The 24,553-nt window shown below is 37.9% G+C and overlaps 1 protein-coding gene across 1 annotated transcript in view; it reads right to left on the bottom strand.

The window, feature by feature from the left end:
- Nucleotides 1-7,271: 7,271 nt before the first annotated feature.
- The window catches only part of LOC132362730 (ELKS/Rab6-interacting/CAST family member 1-like), a 184,514-nt gene continuing 167,232 nt past the window's right edge, over nucleotides 7,272-24,553 (bottom strand). The window contains 2 exon segments of the mRNA XM_059917706.1: nucleotides 7,272-7,512; nucleotides 15,298-15,431. Coding sequence (XP_059773689.1) covers nucleotides 7,487-7,512; nucleotides 15,298-15,431 — 160 coding nt within the window. The 3' untranslated portion in view covers nucleotides 7,272-7,486.

The following is a 24,553-nucleotide window of genomic DNA, read 5'->3' as shown; positions in this document are numbered from 1 at the left end:
TGTGGTCTCTTGTGTCTAGCTTCTTTTATCTAGCGTAATGTTTTTGAGGTTATGCAGTAGCATGTATCATATTGCCAAAGAATATTCTATAGTATGGATATACTACATTTTATTTATCCATCCACCAATTAATGGACATTTGGTTTGTTTCCACGTTTTCGCCGCTCTGGCTGATGTGTGCATGTAGTTTTAATTTCACTTGGGTGGTTACCTAGGGGTAATTACCTGGGTCATATGATGAATCAGTGTTTCAAAGTAGCAGTTTCGAATTTGACAATTCCACCAGCAATGCATGAGGGTTCCAGTTTCTCCGTATCCTTGCCAACGCTTGTTATTATTGGATACAAGTCCTTTATTGGATATATGATTTTCAAATATTTTTTCCTAGTTCATGGCACGTCTTTACTTTTTTAATGGTGTCTTTTGAAATGCATTATTTTTTATCTGAATGAAGCCCAGCTTATTTTTTTCTTTTATCAATATACTTTTTGGTGTCATAGCTAAGAAATCTTCGCCTGACCCAACATCAGTGTCTTGATGCTTACCTAAAATCTTGTAGGCTTTGTTCAATAGGAAGTGACCAGTGACACCTACTAGTTAGTGCCTTGTTTAAACAGATGAAAGATGAATATGCACGTTGTGGCCTGAACCTACTCTAATGAAAGCTTGCCGACAGTTTTCCTAAGGTCGTGAAGGTGCCGCAGCCAGACTGGACTCCTCCATCACCATGCCATGGCCTTCTGAGCATCTCTTCCTCATCTTAGTGCCTGCCAGCAGCAGAGGAAGGAGAACATAGGTCTTTCATGTACCTTTTTGTACTATGAGGTAGCACTGTGCCCTCCTTACTTTTTCAGAGCCTTAGGTAGAGGACCCTACCCTGAGGTGCCACAGCTGGAGGAACACAGCCCTTCTCTTTCTATAGGTTTTAGAGTGAGATATCGGGACAGTAGCTCAGTCTCAGGCAACAAAAAAAAAACAAACAACAAACCACCCCACTACCTTGACTAATATAGTGGCCCATATAAATAAAAGGGATGAACCCAAGTTCACCCAGGTAGAAAGTAGTACAATGAGAACTGGAACTTAAGGCCTCATGACTCATTCAGCTGTGAACACTGACCCAGAACTGGGGTCCGCAAACTCTGGCCCACTGATCAGATCTCGCTTGACTCCTGGTTTTGTACATAACGTTTTGCTTGAACACAGCCGCACCCATTCATTAACGTATTGTGCATGGCTGTTTCTGTGCTACAGCAGCAGATGGGCAGTTGCAGCAGAGACATATGGTACACAAAATCCAAAATGTTTACTATCTGACCCTTTACAGAAAAGATCTGCTGACCCTTGCTCTAGGATGCCATCTGATTTCTGATAGCACCGAGGAGAATAATTCATGCACACTGGGTTAGATTGTTCATCTCATGTCCTCCTTAGGTCAAAGATCTCTTAAATGCTCACCCTTGCCATAGCCAACTTGGGGAGCATTTTCTAAGGATGCAGAAATATTTCTTGCCAGGTCTTTCCAATCCACACTGCTCCCTGACTATCGTTCTTAAAACCTATTTTTAAAAAAATTTTTATTGGAGTATAGTTGATTTACAGTGTTGTGTTAGTTTCAGGTGTACAGCAAAATGAATCAGTTATACATATACATATATCCACTTTTATTTTTTTTTTAGAGTCTTTTCCAAATAGGCCACTAGAGAGTATTGAGTGGAGTTCCCTGTGCTAATAAGAAGAGCAGGTTCTTATTAGTTATCTATTTTATGTATAGTAGTGTGTATATTTCAGTCCCAATCTCCCAATTTAGCCTCCCTGCCACAATCCCCTGGTAACCCTAAGTTTGTTTTCCACATCCGTGCCTCTACTTCTAAAACCTGTCTATTTTAACCAACTACCACTCATTGCTTACTGTCTCTGGCTTCATGTACTTGATAATAAATCTATTTCTTGTTCTATCCTGGATGACATGTTCCACGGACTGAGATAATATCTTATTCTACATAATTTGTCCTTGATATTGTCTATCTTGGCGTCTTCGTCTATGTCCCAAAGAAGACAGTCACACTCTGTCTTCTGGTACTACTACTAATACCACATTTTATGGCATGAATTTGACCCAGTGCACTGAACTATCCCTTTAGAAGCTGTATGCAACCTGTCACTGGGTTTTAGCACAGAGGTAGAACTCAGATTAGTGTTCATATTTAAACAAATCTACTTGACCAGAAGCTTTTTGTCTCACCATTTATTTTATTACACAAGTAACTTCTGTCTTTGCATCTATGATGTAAATATTTTTAATTTCCTAAATTATCTGAAAAATTATTTAGACCTTCCATTTCAGTAGGCATTGGAATTGCTGTGTGATGACTATTTCATTATTTTATTTCCAAATGTTAAATTAGGCTTCAAGCTTTGGCCAAGAGTAGACAGAAAAGGGTTTAAAAAGAAATGAAGAGTGGGAGAGACTTCTGATGCGATGGAGACTTAATCAAGATTTGATTTTGAATCAATAATTTATAATAAAGGTTTGATTTTGAATCAATAATTTATGTCATTGCAAAATAACTCCCTGGTAAAATTCCATTCTTTGGTCATCATTAAGTACAGAAATTAACAATCAGAATATGCAGTGCTCTTCTTCATTTTCTAAAAACAAACCTATATCTAGATGAGAGGAGAATTCATTTCATAACTCAGGCTCTGGGCTTACGACTCCAAGTCCTGTCTTCTTTCAACCATACCTGCTAAGTTTCTGTCTAACCTCTTGAGCATGAGGTAATGGCTTCAGCTTTCATCCCCTTCCTCAGTATATAGCTTGGTGACTAAGAGTAAGGGATCTAAAACTTGAGAACTTGGGTTCAAATCTTGACTCTAAAATTTACTTGTTGAGTACTCTTGAGCGTGTTATCTGTTTTTGCCTCAGTTTTCTCATCTATAAAATACAGATAACATTACTCCTCTCAGGGAGTTGCTCTGAGGGTTAAAAGAGAAAATTCATACAATGCAAGAATTTATCAGTTCTTGGAACACAATAAATACCGAAAAAAAATGTTAGCCATTATCAAGGGCCCCCTCATTTTATGGATAATATAGATTAGTTTATATAGGTCTAATATTTACATATACATAAACATTTTGTACCTATATGTGTGTATACGTTCTTCTTAGAAATTGAGCAGTCAACATTCACATCTAAATATGTGCTCTGTGAAATGCAGATCTCCTGTGTACAGACACAGTGCTATAGTCATCTATTGCTACATAATAAAGAAGTCCAAAGTTAGTGGTGAAATAAACAAAAATTTTAATATGTGCCCAGATTCTGTGGGTCAGCAATTCAAACAATACACAGAGGAGATGGCTTGTCTCTACTCCATGACTGATGTCTGAAACCTCAGCTCATGAGGATTCAAATGGCTGGGGCTGGAATCATCTAGATAATTTTAATTCACACGTCTGGCCCTTGAGATGGGATGACTTGAAGACTGGGCCCAACAAGGACTGTTGACTGGAGTGCCTATAGATGGCTGCCCATGTGGCTTGGACTTCTCATAACGTGGTAGTTAGGATTCAAGATAGAGTATCCCAAGAATGAGTGTCCAGGGTTCAAGCATTCCACGAGAATCATGCAAAATCATGCATGACCTTTTATGACCTAGTCTTAGATGTTACATAGCATCACTTTCATTATATACTATTGCAGGCGTTGGAGATCTTTTTCCATAAAGTGTCAGACAGTCAATATTTTAGGCTTTACAAGCCATACAGTCTCTTTTGCAACTACTTAGCTCTGCTGCTGTGATGTGAAAACAGACACAAACAATACATATACTAAGGAACATGGCTGTGTTCCAATAAAGCTTCATTTATAAAAGCCGGTAGAGGCCTAGATTTGGCCCACCAGCCATAATTTACTGACCCCTGCTCTATTGTTTGAAGGCATGGAAAGCCTGCCCAAATTCAAGGGAAAAATGCCCACATCTGGATGCGAAGAACGGCAACGAATCTGAGACCCTGTATTAAAACCACTACATATGGGATATTTATAAGAGGATCTGTCTGCATACCTTGATTCTCCCATGTATGTTGGATATGAGGTATTGGGACATCCTTACATCTCTGTAAGCCTGGGTCAAGGTCAAAGTTGGAATCTGAACTTAACGACCTTGATTTCTGGAATAATTGGTAACTCTAATTATGATTTCCTTACACTCCTTACCCCAATAAATATACCACAAAAGATAGATTTCAAGTAAACAATTGCTTTATGGCAGATTTTTATTGTCTCCATTGACTGAATTATTCCATTTTGGTTGGAAAGCATGGGTTTTGTTTCTTTCCTAAAGAGGTCTGCAACTTTTCAGATGTGGCATTTCATTCTACTGAGAGGATGATGTAGGTTTTTATAAACGGAAAAAGCAGGGCAGGCTGAGTTCACTCAGATCATACTAATGCTTACAGGAATAACCGAAACTGGAACACAGGCTTCCAGGTTTTCCTGTCCTGTGCTCTTTGCGGTAGGTGCCATTGTCTGCTGGGCCTGGCAGTAATAATTTTTGACCTTTACCTCTCTACGCTATTGTGAAGCGGTTTTGGGTTTTGTTAGCTTTCTTATGAGTTTGTACTAAATTGTGTCCATAAAATAGGCTGAATTCCTCAGGGAAGGTTGAGAGCTGTTACTGTGTTATCACTTAAAATGTTGTGTTGGTTACCTTTTGTTCTTTTCTTTTCTCCAGCTGTCTCCTGAACTTAAAAGCTATATTATCCTAAATGAAAGATGTGCATCTGGTGGAAAACACTAATTTAAGGGATGAAAATTCCTGATGATTGCTTCAGTCAACCCTTAATACACACTGAGCTTCATTAGTAAATAGACAACTCTCAGACCTTTCCCTTGGAAGAGGTCGCATAATCAGGCTTTGTGTTGATTTTGCATTCTGTTCGTTAGAGACAGAACAAATTAGAATAATTGGCTGGTACAGGGAAAGCACAAAGAACTTTCTTCTATTTTTGTGATGCATCCCGTAATAAGGGTTGAAAATGAGACTAGAGGTAAGAACGTGAAACTCAGAAGAGCAAAGGAGAGAGGATATTGTTTCTTTGAAAATATTCTTTCAGTGTTGGCCCAGAAGAAATAGGAAGCTGAGGAAATTGTTTTTTTTGTAAATGATGATTTTTGTGTTAATGATGTGAATTCCACAATTAGTAAGAATCAGGAAGCAAGCATCCTTTGCCACCAAGGACTTGGGAGCAAATGAAACCATAAATACTCCCCCGCTCGTGGAAACCCTTTTGGAGCAGTAATCAGAGAAGGGTAAAGGCAAAGCCTCAGGGCAAAGGTGTTCAGAGCAAAGGGATAGGCGGAGAACAAAAGGAAAGTGGATATTTTTAGAGCTGTCATTTTGAAATTTACCTGCTTCTGATTCAGTGCTGCTTTGCTACCGTGTTGGTCCAGTGGAAATCCTCAAAGCAGGAGCAGCCGTATTTTAAAATAATAAGGTTAGAGCAAGTGACTTTAATCCAGGTCTCTTTAGCTCAAGAGCACAGAGGAGAGCGTGAGGAAAGGGTGAGGCCACAAGGAATTGTTCACTGGGTAAATTTTCCCCAAACCTCCCTAACTGGGAGAAATTGACCACCGGATTATGTGCCTTGAAGGAAAGCAAAAATGTTGAAAGCAAAGAGTGTGGAGCTTGTTTAGAAAGCAAGCTCTATCATTTGGTCACCTGCTGATAATAGCATTGGCTGAGACCTGACCATTTACAATGAAGGCACTTCTGTAGGTAATAAGTTCCAGGAGGGCCAGAACTGAGTATGTCTGTTTCAGCATTTAGCATGGTTTAGCATCTTAGAGCCCGGTACATTATTGGCATATAGTAGACTTAAAAATGAGTATTTGTGGATTGTCTGAATGAGTGGATGTGTGTGTGATTCATATCCTATTTGCAGGTCCTATGCCCTACAGTGGGTTTTCAGTGTCAGATTGTGAAAGTATTTATGCCGGGGATTGGCATTGTTCCCTATCTAATCGATAAAGATTACACATCAAAGGACGTTACACTGACAGCCCAAAAGCCTCATAGGAATTACTTAACAAAAAAATAAAATTGGATTCTGTGTAATTTCTAATTTATAAGCTGGCCAGAACACTGGTATTTCAGCCAGTCCTCTGGTAGTTCCAATGATGTCCCCATGATCACCCAGGCATAATCAGAATGGCTTTAGGATTTGGGAGCCAAAATGTTCCTCAGTATTTACTGCTTTGCTAGTCCATTTAAGAAAATGGACTATTGAAAAAACAGCTTCAGACACAATATGGCATTTTATGATTTAGCACGAAATCTGAGAAATATAGAGGTAATCTGAAGCCTGCAATGGTAAAGTTCCCTCTGCTATTGAAGTTATTGTCTTTAAACAATGATTCTACATCAGTAGTGCTATATATATATATATATATATATATATATATATATATATATGTTTATATATATATATATATATATTTATGATATTCAGGTTTATTTCCTCTTCTCTCTAAGCAAGTAATTGGTTGGTTGGTATGAGAGATGGTGTGGCTTCCAAAGGTGAAAAGTATTATTTTGTTGTAATTTCCGGCTACCTAAGGATGGGAGAGGCCCAGGACACTGCAGTCAGTATATTATGTGGAGCAGGTTATATTGTGGTTTATTTATGAACTTTTACATGTTTATTTTCTATGCAAGTTTGTGTGCTCCTTTCTGAGTTTTGGTAGATAAGTGTTTTGTAACTTTGGAATACTTGGAGTTATATATATATATATATATATATATATATATATATATATATATATATGACTTTCATATATATATATATTTTAACGTAGTAGTTAAAGCCGTGGAGAGAGTACTAGTCTACGTAGGTTCAAATTCTGGCTTTACCCTATGACTTCCCTGTGGCTTCCTCTGCTCACCTATTAAAAAGGAGTATAAGACAACTGCTGTGGTGAGTTATATACTAAGTGCTATTTAAGCATTTGCTATAATGATTATGTATACTCGAAGGCAAGGAACTTGCCCCTTGATCGTCTCTGTATTCCTAGTGCTTAAGAATTCCTAGTGCTTTTCTAGTGCATTGTCTTAGGATAGAGATAGCTCAGTATAGCTCTTCTCACTATAAAGTACTGTTACGTTGAAAGTGTTTGCTTGTGTACTAATAATCTATGACATATCTGCTGAGGACAAGGAAAGGAATAGTTTTAAAACTGCAATGGATAACAAAAGATTGTATGATGTAATGCCTTTATTACGTAATGATAAAACTAACAAATGATCATGGTAGAAAATTTGAAAAACTCCTAGACAAAATAGAGATCAACAAAATTTGCAGTAACTTTCAGAGTGTAGAGTTGTCCATGAATATTAGTGCTTTCACATTTTCCAGGACTTCAAGTAGACTCTGCTTCTTAAGAGTCTATTCATGAGATTTTATTTTAATGATGTTTTCATCATGGGGGGACACACACACACAAATCTGTTAAAAAGAAAGAAAGAAAGAAAGAAACACATGTAAATCACTGATGTTTCAGATAGCCACATGAAATAAGGTGAGAAAGGTCAACAAGCTGAAAGAATGTGGAGTAGCATCTCCTTAATCGCTTACATAATTCTGATAATTACCTCTTTGTGGCTAAAGTAATTAATGGGGAATCTAATTCAAGAAAAACGTATGAACTTCAAGCCTTCTTGAAGCCAAGTATTTCTTTCCACAAAAGGTTACTTTGCACGGCCATGCTTCCTTATTACCTGACAGGGAAAGAGTATTGTATGGCAAAGGATCTTCCCGAAGGAGGGTGCTTCCCACGCTGATTGTCATAAATGACTTCGGAATTACTGTTGCTGTATTACCAAAATCTTAAACTAGGATATTTTTGACAAATGCGGTCCTTAGTTAATTTTTAGAGCTACACACTGTCAGATGGCTCTGAAATAACAATTGTCTGGCTATTCTTCAGGGTGATCGCAATACGGTAATGACCTTGAGGTATCACTAAAAAGCAGGAAGGTGTGAGTCTTCCTTTGGTTCCAGAGTGAAATGCGAGTTGGAGTTGGAGTTGGAAAAGAGGCCGACAACCAAGTGATAGAGAAGGAAATGTGAGGTCATTAGTGAAAAAGCAGGTTTAAGTTAAGGTGAAAAGGCATGAGGAAATGGTCAACCGTTACAGTATTACAAAGATCATCACGAAGCGTATCCATGAATGTGGTTTGTATTGCAATCTGCTGAAAAAGAGACAAATATCCTGGCCTGGCCTTCATGGAGATTATATTTTATTGATTCTGATGATAGATTATTGTTGAAGAGGGCCTCCTATAAATTATAACCATGTAAAGGCAGCAAGATAATTTTTTTTTCTTTATGTATGTGTTTCTCATTCCTACTCACTTCTCTCTTAGGGGAAGAGAAAAATCACAAAAAACCAAAAATGTCAAATCTCAGCTATTCATTTGCAAAATAATTTTTTTCCCAAATTCCAATGGAGGCAGTAGGTTAACCGTTAAGATTTGTAAGGCTCAAAAAGCTAGATTTTTACAAAGTGTAGCCAAATTTTATTCCATAAGTAATAGCTTTGGAAAGAATATGTGATGATGCAAAGTTGGAAAAAGCTGGGTTTTCTTCCGTAAATGACTTCACTGTGTTGGGAGAAGAGGCAGAGAAGAAATCAAAGTAAGTAAACATGGGGTGAGTTTTTCTGATAGGGGACTCTAGTGCTTTAAAATAGACTACATAATCCTAGGGATAATCTGAGGGTAGAAGAGACCAATGCCTTATTTCCAATCTGGTACCCTGGAAGAAAACAGTGTATTTCCTTTGAGGTCTTGAGAGGTTTTTCTTCTGCTTTGTTTTGTTTGGGGTTCATTTTGTAGTCAACCTTACTAAGGTATCATTTGCATACAACAAAATGCAGACATTTTTAGCTAACGGTTCAGTGACTTTTAATTAATGTATACATTTGTATAACTACCACCCCCATAAAGATAGATAACAATTCTAAAAGCCGAGAAAGTTTCCTCCTAGGCTTTTGCAAAAGTATCCCCATCTCCCACCCCAAGGCAACCACTGATTTGTTTTTTATCTTTCGAGATGAATTTTGCCCAGTTTAGAATTTCATGTCAGTTGAATACTACAGTAGGTGCCCTTTTGATCTGGCTTCACTTGCTCAGCATATGGTTCTTGAGATTCATTCATGTTGGGATGTTTTAAACCAGGACTTTAGCCTGGGTGGCTGATTTTGTCTGAAGGCACCTACAGGTACATCTGGGTCTCTGGCATTGTCACTGTCTGTTCTTGGCTCAGTATTTTCAACTTTACTAAGAAGCACAAGGTTGAAGTAAGGAAGATCATTGTCAGTATACTGGAGGTGAAGTGGGTTCCGTTATGTAATATTCTCAGCATAAATTGACCTGCTTGGAATCATTGTGTTGATAATCGACAAGGATACTCTTCCTCCAAAAACCTTGATACTATAAAACTTCTAAAGGACGCTGTCCTAGGACTCTTTTAGTTTTAATTTTTTGGGAAACATTTCTGGAAAATTCCAATGCTCACAACCTGAAAGAAGCAATTATTCACCTGAAGGCTAACTCTGCTCAAGTTGAGTTGTCCGACCTTTACATGCTGATAGAACCCAAATAGCCTTGCAAAACAATGCTCTCTTATTGGATATAAGCACATAGACTATTTAAGATGGACGTGTATATGCAGTAAAGTAAAAAAAACAAAGACTCTTTGAGTTTCCCTTGCAGGTTTTTAAAATTTTTTCATTTAAGTTTCTATAGCATATGCTAATAGTTGAGGGCAACCTCAGGTTAGTTTTAGGTCCACTCTTTACATCAATGTTGAAGTACTCCATACCCACCTTTTTTCTACCTTCCTTCTCTTCTTCCATCTTTCCTTTCTAACTTCTTATAATCCATTATACTTAATCCTGCATTTGTTGAGGTGGCAATTAGTGTAGGAAAATTGAAAGCAGTGTGAAATTTTGCTGTTCAGAATGCATGTTGACCAAATTCTATATTGAGAAAAGGTCTGAATTTACCCACAGGAACCCTTTCTCAGCGTCTTTGAATACAGGCCATAGAAACTGGGCTATAATATCCTGACAGGTATGTCGAATTCACAGCAATAGCCCTCAAAGAGCTTACCTAGCGTACGTAGATGCGTATGAATGCATTTAATGATTGCTTTATTGGCAGCAGTGCCAACATACACAGTCTATTTTGTTTTATATCATTATCATTACCTGCTGTTGACCACTGTATACATTGCTAATGGTGTGGTTCCTATGGCTTGTGAATTTCACGGCCAAATAATATGTAATTTATTGCACACTTTAGTGTAGAAGATGGAGACTCCATAAATTTTCGTGTGCTCTTTGCCCCTTTGGAATGTATTACACTGAGATCAGGCAAAGTAATAAATTTACTTCAAATGTGTGTGATAGCTAAACATCAGTTAGGACTGATGGGCAATATTTCTTCTTCCAGCAACATAACAGTTTTTAAAGACTAAGCCATTGAACGTGGAGTTACTGAACATGGGACTCAGTTCACTGGGATCCCTTCTCAGAAAAATAAAGGAAAACTTGAATTGGATATGTGTGGCTTATTCAAGTAGTAACTGATCAGCTACATCTTGGTGAACTTAATTTGTCACAATCGTTTGGTATTTTATTAACTCTCTTCCCCTTCTTCCCCGGACTCTCATGAGAATGGATTATGAGTATCTTAAAACATACTAAGTCGTCTTCCATCCCTGTTACTCTAACTACAAAAGCACACTTTCCTTATCCAACGTAACTTACTGTCTTTTAGAGTAGCTGTGGTTTTAATTCTCTACAGAATTCAAACCAGCAAGAGAAACATTTTCAAGGAGCCACCACATTGTAGAGCTTTAGAAAGAAGACTTTAGAATTAAGGGCAAATATATCATTTTATGGCTAAAGCACCTGAGGCGTAAAGTAGGAAGGTAACCATCGAGGTCAGGGAAAGGGGTTGAAGATCAGGTTTCAGGCTGAGAAAGAGTCTACAGGGACTCAATCTGAGCAGTTCAAAACCTGAAAGGAGACCACGAATGTTCTGGGAAGGCTGGCATCTGGCCTCAAGTGTGGGATTTCAGACAGGGAGTGGGCCCGGGGGGAACTGAGCTTCTGCAGTAGGCAGAGAAGTCCACCTCATCTCCAGAAAGTGCCACTGACATCAGGGAGTTGAGGGGAAAGAGCAATGAATTCCAGTCCACCTGAGAAAGCAGGCCAATCTGATTAACTCTGAATTTAGGCTTATTTCAGATACTTCTTGAGAAAGAACTTGGACAAGCGCAAGTCCCGAGTAGCCTCTTTAAATCCATGCCCGGTATTTTCTGGTGAAGCTGCTTAAACCCTCCAAGTGACTCCAGTGTTTTAATTTCTCTCTCTATTTAATTCCGACAGTTCTATGATTGATTATTTAGTGGGCAAATAAGTAGGGTCACAAGAGAGTGTGAATGTATTTTACAGGATGAGGATGGGCGGAGTGGAGCAGTCTGGAATAGGACACCAATAAAAAGGGATCTGGGTAAATAAGAACGTCTATTAGAAAGGGAGAGGAATTCGCAAGGAAATTAGTGCCTGACACCAGGACATGGACATATGGTGAAGTTTGCGTGAGAGAAAGCAAGTATTAGAATTTGTCTTGCGAGCAACTATAAACACTTCCTGGAACAATCTAGGGTAGAAGGAAAAGGAAAGGAAGGTGGAAACAAAGGAGAAAGACAGCTAATGATGCTGGAGTCTCTCGCTGGGATTTGTGGTATCGCTTTTTGAAACTAAGTACAAAAAGTCAGAACTTGACTGATTGTTTCTTGAGCACGGTTTGTTTTCATTTTTGTTTTTTTCTTGCTGTCTCATCAGTTATTCCAGCCAGTGCTATGTCATTTTCAGTTTCAGTAAGCATGCCTGTCTTGTTTCCATTCGCATTATTCATGCAAATGTTGACTGAACTGATGACCCCGAGTTATCAAGGAAATATTAGATACACCAGTGGATACATTTCTTAATTTTAGAAAAAAATTACCGAGTGAAGGTGAAAATAACTCCTCTTAAATTTGCCATTTAAAAAAAACTTCTCCTAACATACAATACCTCATTGCCTAATAATGCCAGATAAATGAAGAATTCCTATGTATTCATGAACGCAGGCTAGTCTGTCTATTTTTTGGCAGGTATGACCGTTACCGAGGGTAACGGCCTAGTTTGCTGGCCGTGTCCTGTCTCCTAGAAAGTGGTAGTTTCTGTTGTCTTTCAGTTGGTCCATTGGATATCAGAGGTGAATTTATAAAACTATACTTCCCTTTACACTTTGTTTTGTTTTGTTTTACTTGAAGTATAGTTGATTGACAATGTTGTGTTTCAGGTGTACAGCCAAGTGATTCAGATATATATATATTTCTTTTTCAGATCCTTTTCCATTATAGGTTATTACAAGGTATTGAATATAGTTGCCTGCGCTATACAGTAGGACCTCGTAGTTTTATCTATTTTATATATAGTATACACTTACTCTGTGTGATCCAGGCTGGTCAGACCACATGATTCCTTTCACTTCTGATATAATTTTTCAGGTCCAACCTCAAATCTTTGATAAGAAGTTATTTTAAAATAAGTTTATTAGCATGTGTGTGCTCTAAATCCAACAGTAGTTATTAGAGATATGGTTTTGCACTAGGTATTCCTCTCTTTTTTGTTCTTGGCCAGCCAATTGAAAATTAGCTTTTATTTTCTGGTTGGTTTGCTAGATGTTTATGACTATAATAAAAGTCTTAAATTTTGTCTCATATCTTAAAACACAATCTGAATTAGCAATGGATATTGTGCTCTACATAGGGGCTGTGATATAAGTATAGTTTCCAACTTCAAAAACATATCACCTAGAAGGGAACACACACAGACACATATGCAGCAATTATGGCAACTGCATTTGTTTACGAAGTGAAATAGTACTGAGATGGATAAAGTGCTAGCAAGCCTTGAACAGCCAAATCAGCTTCAAAAATAGATGTGCAGTTCTTTAAAAATATTTTTAACATTTTTCCAGCTACATGTAGAATATAACTTAGCATAAAAACGGTATGGGTTTTATTTTAAGTAATTCAGCATTTTGACATCCTCATAATGAAATTAAATCCAGGAGGAGGTTTCTCTCCATGATCTCTTGAAATGGTCCTTGATCATCCCCAATATTTCCCATCATCACAAAGGTGGTACCAAGGGCAGGAAACTCCAACATTATTAAAGTTTCATAAAGCAAAGTCAATTTTAAGAATAGAATGACCCCAAACTGATAAAGGTCTTGACAGATAATTTCAAGGGAAGCATAAATTATTTTCTGTTTGTCAGAGGGCAAAAATATTTAGGCTGAGTTAATGAATGGTAGAGTTTTTGAGTGGAGAGTGTCCTTAAAATATTATGTAGATCTGTACTGTCAACAGATGCTAGCCACGTGGCATTATTTATATTTAAACAAATTTAAAAATAAGATTAAAAATTCAGTTCCTCAGTTGCATTTGCCATATTTCAAAGATGTTTATTAGCTCCATGTAGCTATTGAGTACTGCATTGCACGGTACAGATATAGAATATTTTCATTATCATTGAAAATTCTATTGGGCAATACTAAAATTATACCCAGATATTCACAGAGAAGGCAACCAAGTCTCAAGGAAATAATATAACTTCCCCAAGGTCACACAGCTATGTTTTGAAAGAAAAACAAAATGACACAAAGGAAATAGTAACAGAGGCATTAAAGAAACCCAGTAAGTTTCTGGAGCAGTCAAAGTAGGGTTTAAAAGTGCATACTTAACTGTTAGCAGGGTTGAAGCTCTTGATGGTTGGTAAGATCTACCTGCCTGAATTTGGACATGAGCATTTTATGCAATGAATTAAAAGCAAAAAATCATTTCAGCGAATGGCTGCCAGCTCCATAGTTTTAGCCACTGCTGTGCTTCCAGATTATGTTTATCACTTTCATGTACAGGGCACCACTGTGAAATGTGATGGTTTATCTGACCCCAGAGAAATCAAGAAATCTTGTGGGGGTTATGGCTATATTTGAAAAGGCTGATTTTTCAATGCATCATGCAGACTGGCCCTGTTTTAAAAGGGATTCCTGCCATCAAATAATCAAAATGGAAACTCTCTTCTCACCTTGCAAAAGTCAAAGATACTCCCTGCATTTTTATTATTTCGTTGAAATCCAAATATTATTTTTCCATTCTCTAACTTGTTTTCCTCACAGTGTGATCAACTATTGCCAAGGAAGGAAGGGTTAGATGTATCAATCAAAGTTTGCTAAAGGCCCCCTAGGTAACTGAACCCTCAGGAGAAACAATCGTCATGTCTTCTGTTTCTGTTGTTTCAATATCTTCGTAAAGAGTCATTTCAATATGTTTGGTTCTGTAGCAGAGGTTCTGTGAAGTGCTTCTGTTCCTCAGAGGTCCAGAAAGCCTGCGAGTCTGTGGGTAAAGGTGGGTAAGGAGAGAGAGGGAAGGAGGCTAGAGAGAGGCTCAGTGCTGAGATAAGGACAGTGTTCTAAAGCCTCCTGGGGGTGAGGCTGGGGTGCACAAACACCCACGACTAATCCAGACAGAAACTGAATAATCAAGGGGACGAGCACTGTGAAGTCATGTGGTCACCTCTCCCTCTAGAAATACACATTGCCCTCAGTAAGCCTCCTCCCGCCCCAGAAGAGCATTAGGAAGGTCTGGAGAGGGGGAGTATTGGCAGAAATGGAAAAAGCAGGTTGAAGGAATTACCCTGGAGCAGAGAGACCAAGAAACGCAAGCCAGCAGATGGAAGGCAGACTTTTCATGGAAGTCTCCAAGCCCAAGTCAAGTTCTGGGACCACCAAGTACAAGTCAAAGAGTGCTCATTTAACCCCTTTGGGCCCCCACGCGCGTGGAGGAAGACTGGACAGAGAGGGAGAAGGGGCCATTGAAGGTACAGTATTTACTATGGGATTTAACTCCTGAAAGGCCTCCCAAGTAGCTTCAGATCTGCTCAAGAATCCTTCATGTCCTGCTGGTTCGCAGTGAGTGGCTCACAGCTTCAAGGCCTCCTCTGCCAGATGGAGAACTATTTCAAGCATCCTGCCTCTATTTTGTACTGTAGCAATGCAGACAGGAAACCTGACCCCATTTTCAGGTTCTAAAGAGCAATTCTAAGTACCTGAAAGACTGAGGAACATGGTGGCTTTTATTTAAGATGTGGAGAGAGAGAGCACATACCTGGACTTGGGCCTGCAGCAGCACCAAGGGTTCCCTTTATTTTCTCTCCCGTCTCTGTTTCTCCTTTTCCCTCGGCTGGATTAGCCACGGGGACTCCAAGTTCTTCATTCTGCGGTCCTGGTACCAAGATCCTCCTGGGAATTATAAAGTTATTCACCTTCTACATCGAGCACTTCTTATTTTTTCCCCAGCAACGTAAGTCATCCTTAAGAGGAGTCAGGGTGCTAGCTCTTAAATATATTTTAGTCATCCCTTTGTACATTAAATGCTCTTTCTTGGAGACTGCTCCTGACATGGTGTTCACCGTGCTCTCAGCTGGCCTCCTGAAGTTCTGCCCTGCCTTCCCCACCAGGTACAGTTCAGGAGCTGCCTACCTCAGGGTGATAGGTTATCTTTTACATTTAGAGAATATAATTTGAATACATAAACTTCTCTGTGACCACAGCTTTATTTGCGACCCACAGGTTTTGTTATGGCATATTTTCATTATCATTCAATTAATAAAATTCTAATTCCCATTGTAACTTTATCTTCGACCTACATAATGATCAGAAGTATGTTTTTAATATCCAACTCTTTGGTAAAATATTGGTTATATATTTTTTAATTTCTTGCTTATTCGGAGTCTTGTTTTATAACCAGCATATAGTCAGTTTTATAAATGTGCCATGTGCACCTAAAAATTTCTGCGTAATATATATATTCCATCATTGTTGGTGCAGGGTTTTATTTAGGCCAGAGTTTTTAATGATGGTATTCAGATCTTCTATCATCTGCTGATTTGTTGTTGTGGTTCTATGTTACTGATCTAGGTAATTTAGATTTTTCTATTTCGACTTAGTTTTTTGGAATTTCCCTTCATATACTGCATTGAAGTTTAGATATATAATATATTCCTTGTAAAGTAACAGTGGGTTTTATTATCCTGCCTTATCGCCAGTGATAATTTTGGCTTTCAAATCTGTGTTAACATTAAAACATCTTCAATTGTATTTATTGTTGTTATGACATAATTTTTGAATCCTTTACAGTCTGACTCTTGTCTCTTGTAAGTGGCATAGAATTAGGTTTTTTGTTTGTTCCAATAATCCTTGTCCTTTAATTTGAGTATTTACAGTTAATGTATTTTCTTATAGACCGTTTACTCCTTGTTTACTATTTGTCCCACCTTGTTATGTTCCTTTTGCTCTTCTTTCTTCCTTTTAGATTTCTTCAAATTCCATTTTCCCTTGTATTAGCTTGTTATTTTTACATAAGTAGCAGTTACACATGTACCATGACTTGTTAGCTTTTTTACTGCTTCTCAAGCAATGCTGAGATCTTAAATTTCTTTGACTACTTTTTTCCTCTTCCATTTGTTTTTAATGCATTCTAATTTTTGATATATTTTATTATTACTCTTTTGTGCAGTTAGATTTTATTTAGGTTTATCCACTTATTTATCCTTTCTGTTATACATAATTCTTTATAAAGTCCTTATTTTCATCTGTGATAACCTTCCTTCTGCCTGCGGGTCTCCATTTATAATTTAATTCAGTCGGTTCTGATGAGAACGTATTTTCTAAATTTTGTTTGTCTGCAAATTTCCTTATTTCATCTTTCCTTCCAAACAACATTTTCTCTGCGTCTAGAATTCCCAATGGGCAGCTCTTTTCTTTAGCACTTAAAAATGTTATTCCATTATTTTCTAGTATCCAATCAGTTTCGTTGAGAAGTAAGCTGTAATCTTAATCCTGCTGTTCCTTTGAAAGGAATCTCTCTCTTTTTCCTGGGGCTGCTTTTAAGATGTCATGTTTTTCTTTGTTATTCATGAATTGTACTGTGGTGATCTTAGGTGTGGTTTTCTTTGTATTTATTCTTGTTGCATTTTTTTTAGTGCTTATTGAATGTATGGCTCCATATATTCTTTTTAGTTTTAGAGAACTCTCAGCTGTTATTTCTGAACTATTGTTTTCATCCCAATCTCTCTCTCCTTTTTTCTTTGGACTCCAGTTTACACATATGATAAAAATGTTTCCTGTGGCCCATATGTCTCAAATGCGCTTTTGTGTACTTTTTATTCTTTTCGTTTCCCATGCTTTAGTCTTAATATTTTTACTACTCTATCTTCCAGTTCACTTACCTCTCTTTACCTGTGTCCAATCCACTACCGAGTTTTAAATTTCGTATAATTTTTATTTCTATCAGTTCAACTTCAATCAGTTTCTACTTTCTGGTTGTCAAGTTAAATTCTCCACCTTGTCATCTATTTTCTTGAACTTGATAACATTTACCAAAATATGTATGAACTTTTAATGTTTAGGTCATCTATGATTCTGATTCTGTTTTGTTTTTTATTCATTTAATTCTCCTTTTCTTGGTAGTCTTGGTGGTTCTTCAGTGAATGAATACCAGACTTGGGATATGACAAGTTGTAGAGAATCTGAATGACATTACAGTTGCCCTTTGAACAACCTGGGTTTGAACTGCACAGATCCACTTATACATGGATTTTTTTTCCCATAAGTAATACAGTACTACATGATCTGTGGTTGGTTGAATCCTCAGATTCAGAACCACAGATAAGAAGGGCCGACCATAAAGTTATATGTGGATTTTTGACTGCACAGGGAGTCAGCGTCTCTAACCCCTACATTGTTCAAGGGGTCAACTGTATTTTCTTGAGGAGAGAATTTCCTATTCTTAGGTAGGGAGCAGAGGGGACCATCACCTCAGTCACTGGACCAACTTCATACTCATTTTCCTTCTTTATCAGGTTCAATGTAGACGTTGCATCAACCTTCCTAACACACAGACACACACACCCCCACACACACACACATATGTAGAGACTTCCAATGTCCTAGTTCATATCATTAGTTTTCCATTGGGCCAGAAATCTTTCATAGGTTCTGAACCCCCGTTTTGTCTCTTCAGCATTATGAGCCAACTAAGTCTTTGCTTTGACTTCAGTTAGCTTTTGTTTGACTTCTTAGCATCTTGCCTTGTCTACCTATTTATACATGGAAAATACTGCAAGGGAACACTGTTGCTGAATCCAGCTCAGTTCTCTGAATGTTTACTCTCTCTGTGATTTTGGTCCTTAAAATTCTAGCTGCCTTGTTATTTCTCAATTCCAACTCTGGTTTCCTTAGTCCTATGACATTGTCCTAAGATCTACTGGCTTTTCTACCTCTTAGGAGTCACATTTGGTTTTGGTTTCTCAGACTTTTGCTCTTCATCGGTAGTTTCTAAATGACTGGGCTAGAAAAGCATGTGCAGAACATGGTTCTCACTTCAGTGAGTTTCTTTCTCTATTTTACTCTTCTGGGTCATGGCTACCTCAGTAGCTTTCTAACGCTCACAGTCAAATGTTGCTTATGATTTATCTGGCCTTTCTAGTATGTTTTCCTAAGGTAAACTGATATAGTTGGAAACAGAAGTTCGTACCCACCATTTAAAAAATTCTGTTTTGTCTTTCTATGAATTCTCTCCTTGTCCCATCTTCTGTCACTTTTTCCCACCAAAAATTCCCATTCTCACAGATAGATTATTTTAAGATTAAAAATTATTATTAAGGGCTTCCCTGGTGGCGCAGTGGTTGAGAATCTGCCTGCCAATGCAGGGGACACGGGTTCGAGCCCTGGTCTGGGAAGATCCCACATGCCACGGAGCAACTAGGCCCGTGAGCCACAACTACTGAGCCTGCGCGTCTGGAGCCTGTGCTCCGCAACAAGAGAGGCCGCGACAGTGAGAGGCCCGCGCACCGCGATGAAGAGTGGTCCCCACTTGCTGCAACTAGAGAAAACCCTCGCACAGAAACGAAGACCCAACACAGCCCAAAATAAATAAATAAATAAATAAAAATTAAAAAAAAATTATTATTAAGCTAATATGTTAATTTTGAAAGGAATTAATTTTGCTTTGAACAAGAACACAGATTGGTGAATGGAATATGGAAGATGCCTTAAGACCTTTTTCATCTCTAAGAGTAGTATCCAACCATCGGTACCATAATAAGTTTGTCAACTGTGGAAGAAAGCAGTCTTTATAACATCAACATTATTCAATAATCTCAAAAACTGCTTCACTTTCCTGCTCATGCCACCAATTTCCAAATGTTCAATGGGAGCAGAGAATCATGGGATGGGACATGGAGAAATGGCCTGTCATAGTAACTATAATCATTGGAAGAATGAAATTATAAATAAAGAGGGTTTTCTATGAACATATTTGAAATGTTTGTTCCTAAAGAACTTGTAGAATAAGACTCAGAAGTTTACACAGAAACACCTCTTGATAAGTATGAAACTCAGTAAAATTTATCTCCTAATAGTTTTTTCTTTTGTGTTATGTGATTGTCAGAGTGACACAAAACTATTTTTATCTGGACTTCACAGATCTTCTTATTTTTACTATGGGATCAGTGACCCTACATGTTTGAAAAGTGGCAAAATAGTTAAAATTGGAACATTTCCCCCAAATCCAGGGCATATGACTTACATTTCTGTAGAAGGCAATATTATATTTCTGTCTAGTTCTGGGGTAAACATTTTCATACCTGCCAATCCAATTTGACTAATGTATTGTTTTTACAGTGCATTAGTGGAAATTAAATGGTAAATTCAGTCAAACAGCCATTTCATACATCAGAAAGGAAAATCAGTCAACACAACTGTCTGACCGAAATGAATGAAGAAAACAATTCAAGGCAAACAACTGTCCCAGTAGACTTGTATAAATACAGTAGTGGTGTCATGTGCAGAATTAATCTTTCCTCACTCTTAACTGGAGAACACTCTGCCAGCCAATTCAGTCACTCAAATGATACTGAATTATAATATTCCAGTTTCATTTACTCTCAGTTACTGGTGACTGCCCTACCTTCTCCTCCTTCATCTGCCCATCAGTGGAGAATGTCAGAGCAGGAGAATAGTAATATTGGCATATTGTAATGTACTGTCTTGAATTCCGCAGCTTCAAAATTCTTAGGCTAACTCAATGATCTTAAAAGAGTCTGGTGCAGAAAGGATATGTGAATTAAATGGCAGACCACCGGCTGATCCTTCCAGCACTAACATCCCTTATTCCTGGTTCTAATATATCACAGAATACTCAAGAGGAAGTTTTTGAGTGGTCAGCAGAAATATGGCTCCAAAGCAGGCACATGGAAAAGAAATGTTGTCATCTGTGATCCACTTTAAAGTTGACTTGTCTTTTACTCATAAACCAGATTCAGTGTGAATTCTCTTCTGCTGAAATGTTAGAGAATCTGTTGGAGGAGTGTGGCCAATTCTTTTGAATTTTTTTACTCTCTAACATTTTTTTTAGACATCTTTATTGGAGTATAATTGCTTTACAATGGTGACTTGGTTTCTGCTTTATAACAAAGTGAATCAGCTATACATATACATATATCCCCATATCTCCTCCCTCTTGCATCTCCCTCCCACCCTCCCTACCCCACCCCTCTGGGTGGTCACAAAGCACCGAGCTGATCTCCCTGTGCTATGTGGCTGCTTCCCACTAGTATCTGTTTTATATTTGGTAGTATATGTATGTCCAAGCCACTCTGTCACTTCATCCTAGCTTACCCTTCCACCTCCCCATCTCCTCAAGTCCATTCTCTACGTCTGCATCTTTATTCCTGTCCTGCCCCTAGGTTCTTCAGAACAATTTTTTTTTTTTTTTTTTTTAGGTTCCATATGTATGTGTTAGCATATGGTATTTGTTTTTCTCTTTCTGACTTACTTCACTCTGTATGACAGACTCTAGGTCCATCCACCTCACTGCAAGTAACTCAATTTCTTTTTATGGCTGAGGAATATTCCATTGTATATATGTGCCACATCTTCTTTATCATTCATCTGTTGATGGACACTTAGGTTGCTTCCATGTCCTGGCGATTGTAAATAGTGCTGCAATGAACATGGTGGTACATGTCTCTTTTCGAATTATGGTTTTTTTAGGGTATATGCCCAGTAGTGGGATTGCTGGGTCGTACGGTAGTTCTATTTTTCGTTTTTTAAGAAACCTCCATACTGTACTCCATAGTGGCTGTATCAGTGTACATTCCCACCAACAGTGCAAGAGAGTTCCCTTTTCTCCACACCCACTCCAGCATTTATTGTTTATAGATTTTTTGATGATGGCCATTCTGACTGGTCACACAAAGAACTCTGGCATGGTGGTCATCATCTAGCTAATCCTAACATGCAGACATTTATGAGAGTAAAGTCAGGTCTTTGCCAGAGTGGGTTGCTTATTTGGGCAACTGGGTCAAATCAAGAAGGGCAAATGTAGGCTGCCAGAGTAAATAAGGAGAGGAAGAACAAAAAGAACGAGACATTATCATTCATCAGTGATTTCCCCCCCAATATTCTTAGCCTCCACCTATCTCCATCTTACTGGTAACACAGGAACTAGACTGAACAATCAGGTAAAAGGTCTCTACAGAAACTGAGTTAATATAGAAAATAAAAAAATAAAACATAAAATTGTAAATTTTCTTCCTAGGGATAATTGAGATGATAGTTCAGTAATAACGTAAGATCAGGTGAAGTCTAAAGAAATTTTAGAAAACCTGGATAAAGTAAGAAAACATCTGTTCGCCGGCATCCGAATGTTCGCGAGACACCGAGACATGTGGGCCAAGTTCTGGAGAGAAGGGAAACACAGACGCAAGCTTGACATTTGGTGCAGCTTTTCTCCTCGGGGCATTTGCTGATTCAACTCATACAGCCTAGGAACTGAAAAGCCAAGGAGTTCAACAGACTCTAACCACAGAAGCCAAACGGCAAGAGCTCAAGCTAAAAGCAACAACTAATGGAATGACAGGCTACACGTATCCTTAGTCTCACAGGGCTGGCGGAACCATTACATTTAAAGCCTAACAAATACAAGGGTAGTTGGGAATAGGGAGAATCCAAACTTTCACATGGTAATGCCAAAGGGCAACACCCGTAGAGGAAGGACAAGACAGAAATAGAGCAACCTTCACACAGACTGAAAAACAGCTTTGAAGGAGCTCAAACTGAGAATGGACTAAGGTTTCCAGTCCCTATAGGAACTGTCTGCCATGGGCAAAAGGAAATCTTTTCAAGAGAACGATAACAGCATCCAGAATGTGGAGGTATCTTAATAGTTTCCTAAAATAAGTTAAGCTCAATTTTAATATAAAAAATAATTGGACATACCAGGAAAAAGACTAAATGATTAAAAGCTCAAAAAAAAAAAAAAAAAAAGGACAATGTAAATAGACACAGGAGGACAAGAGTTAGTAGGCGGTTAAAAAAACAAAACAAAACAACTATGATTAAACAAAGAAAAGAGACACATGGCAAATAAGCATATGAAAAGATGCTACACATTCCATGTCATCAGGGAATTTTCAATTAGAACAACAGTGAGATACCACTACACACCTATTCAAATGGCTAAAATCCAAATACTGAAATCCCAAAGTTGTTGACAATGCAGAACAACTGGAATTCTCATTTGTTGCTAGCAGGATACTTGGCAGTTTCTTACAGAACTAAACATACTTTTACCATACAGTGATCTAGTAATCATGCTCTTTGGTATTTACCCATAGGAACTGAAAAGTTATGTCCGCATAAAAACCTGCACATGGATGTTTATAACAGTTTCTTTCATAATTGCCAGAACTTGAAATCAACCAAGGTGTTTTTCAATAGGCGAATGGATAAACAAACTATGGTATATCCGTACAAAGGAGTAGCATTCAGCGCTAAAAAGAAAAGGCTATGAAGCCACGAAAAGACATGGAAGAAGCTTAAATGCATATTGCTAAGTGAAAAAAAGCCAGTCTGCAAAGGCTTACGTGCATATTATATGATTGCTGTATGAAATTTAGGAAAAGGCAAAAGTGTGGAGACAGTCAAAAGATCAGTGGTTGCCAGAGGTTGTGGGGAGGGAGAAAAGGATGGGTGAAGCCCGGAATTTTAAAGGCAGAGAAACTCCTGTGTATGGTTCTGTAATGGTGGATACAGGTTATTGCACGTTTGTCAAAAATCATAAAATGTACAAAACAAAGAGTGAGGTCTAAAGTAAAGCATGGACATTAGTTAGTAATAATGTATCAATATTGGTTCATTAACTATAACAAATGTATTACGCTAATGTAAGATGTTAATAATAGGGGAAACTAGGGTGAGAGGTAAGGAAGTATGAGAACTCTGTCCTTTCTGCTTAATTTTTCTGTAAACCAGAAACTGCTCCGAAATAGTCTGTTAATTTAAAAAACAAATCTAGACCTGCATACAAAACTTGCACGTAAACCCAACCACAGCAGCATTATTCATACGAGCCCCAAAGTGGAAGTAACCCAAATGGCCATTTACTGTGAATGGATAAATGAAACATAGTAATATCCACACCATGGATTATTATTCAGCCATAAAAAGAAATCAAGTACTGATACATGCTACAACATGCATGAACTTTGAAAACATGCTAAGTAATCGTATGATTCCATTTGTATGCAATGTCCAGTCTAGACAAATCTGTAGAGACAAAGGATATTAGTGGCTGCCTAGGGTTTGGAGATATGGGAGAGTGAGTGACTTATAATAGATTCTTTTTCTTTTGGGGGGTGGATGAAAGTTCTAAAATTGATGGTGGTGGCAGATGCATAAGACATTAAATTGTACACTTTAAATAATATGGAAAGTAAATTATATATCAATGAAACTATTATTTAAAATTATGATTAATGTATTAAAAAAAGGACAACATATACAATTTAAGCAGAAAGTATTTGTGAAATGCAACCAAAAGAAACTTCTAGAATTAAAAAAGCTGAAATTAAGCACTCAGAAGATCGGCTGAACAGTACCTTAGTCAAACAAAAGAAAGGATTACAAATGTCAGTTAAAAAATAACTACACTAAAATTTGGAGGGAAAATGATGGAAAACAGAGAAATAAGTACTTAGGACATATAGAGTATATATAAAACACTGTATCTAGCCAACCCCAAGTCACACAGCCTAGGGAGGAGACACACAGCCTACCTGAATCACAAGGACTCCTCCAAAGGAAAAATGAGGTTCTGATGCCGGAAGTGGAAGGAATGAATTACAAAGAAAAAGAACAATGGTAAACTATAATCTAGATATACATTGGTAAATACATAGGTTCCCTGGGGTTGTGATCTGGTACAAACAATAAAAAAAAAAAAAAAGATAAGACTCATAGTAGAGGCTGCTAGATTCTGCTGAGGAAAATGTCCAGGGAGGGAAGAGTTGATTTATTTC

Source organism: Balaenoptera ricei, chromosome 3, assembly GCF_028023285.1.
Source record: "Balaenoptera ricei isolate mBalRic1 chromosome 3, mBalRic1.hap2, whole genome shotgun sequence".
Taxonomy (NCBI): Eukaryota; Metazoa; Chordata; class Mammalia; order Artiodactyla; family Balaenopteridae; genus Balaenoptera; species Balaenoptera ricei.
This window is presented reverse-complemented; position numbering and strand designations above follow the sequence as displayed.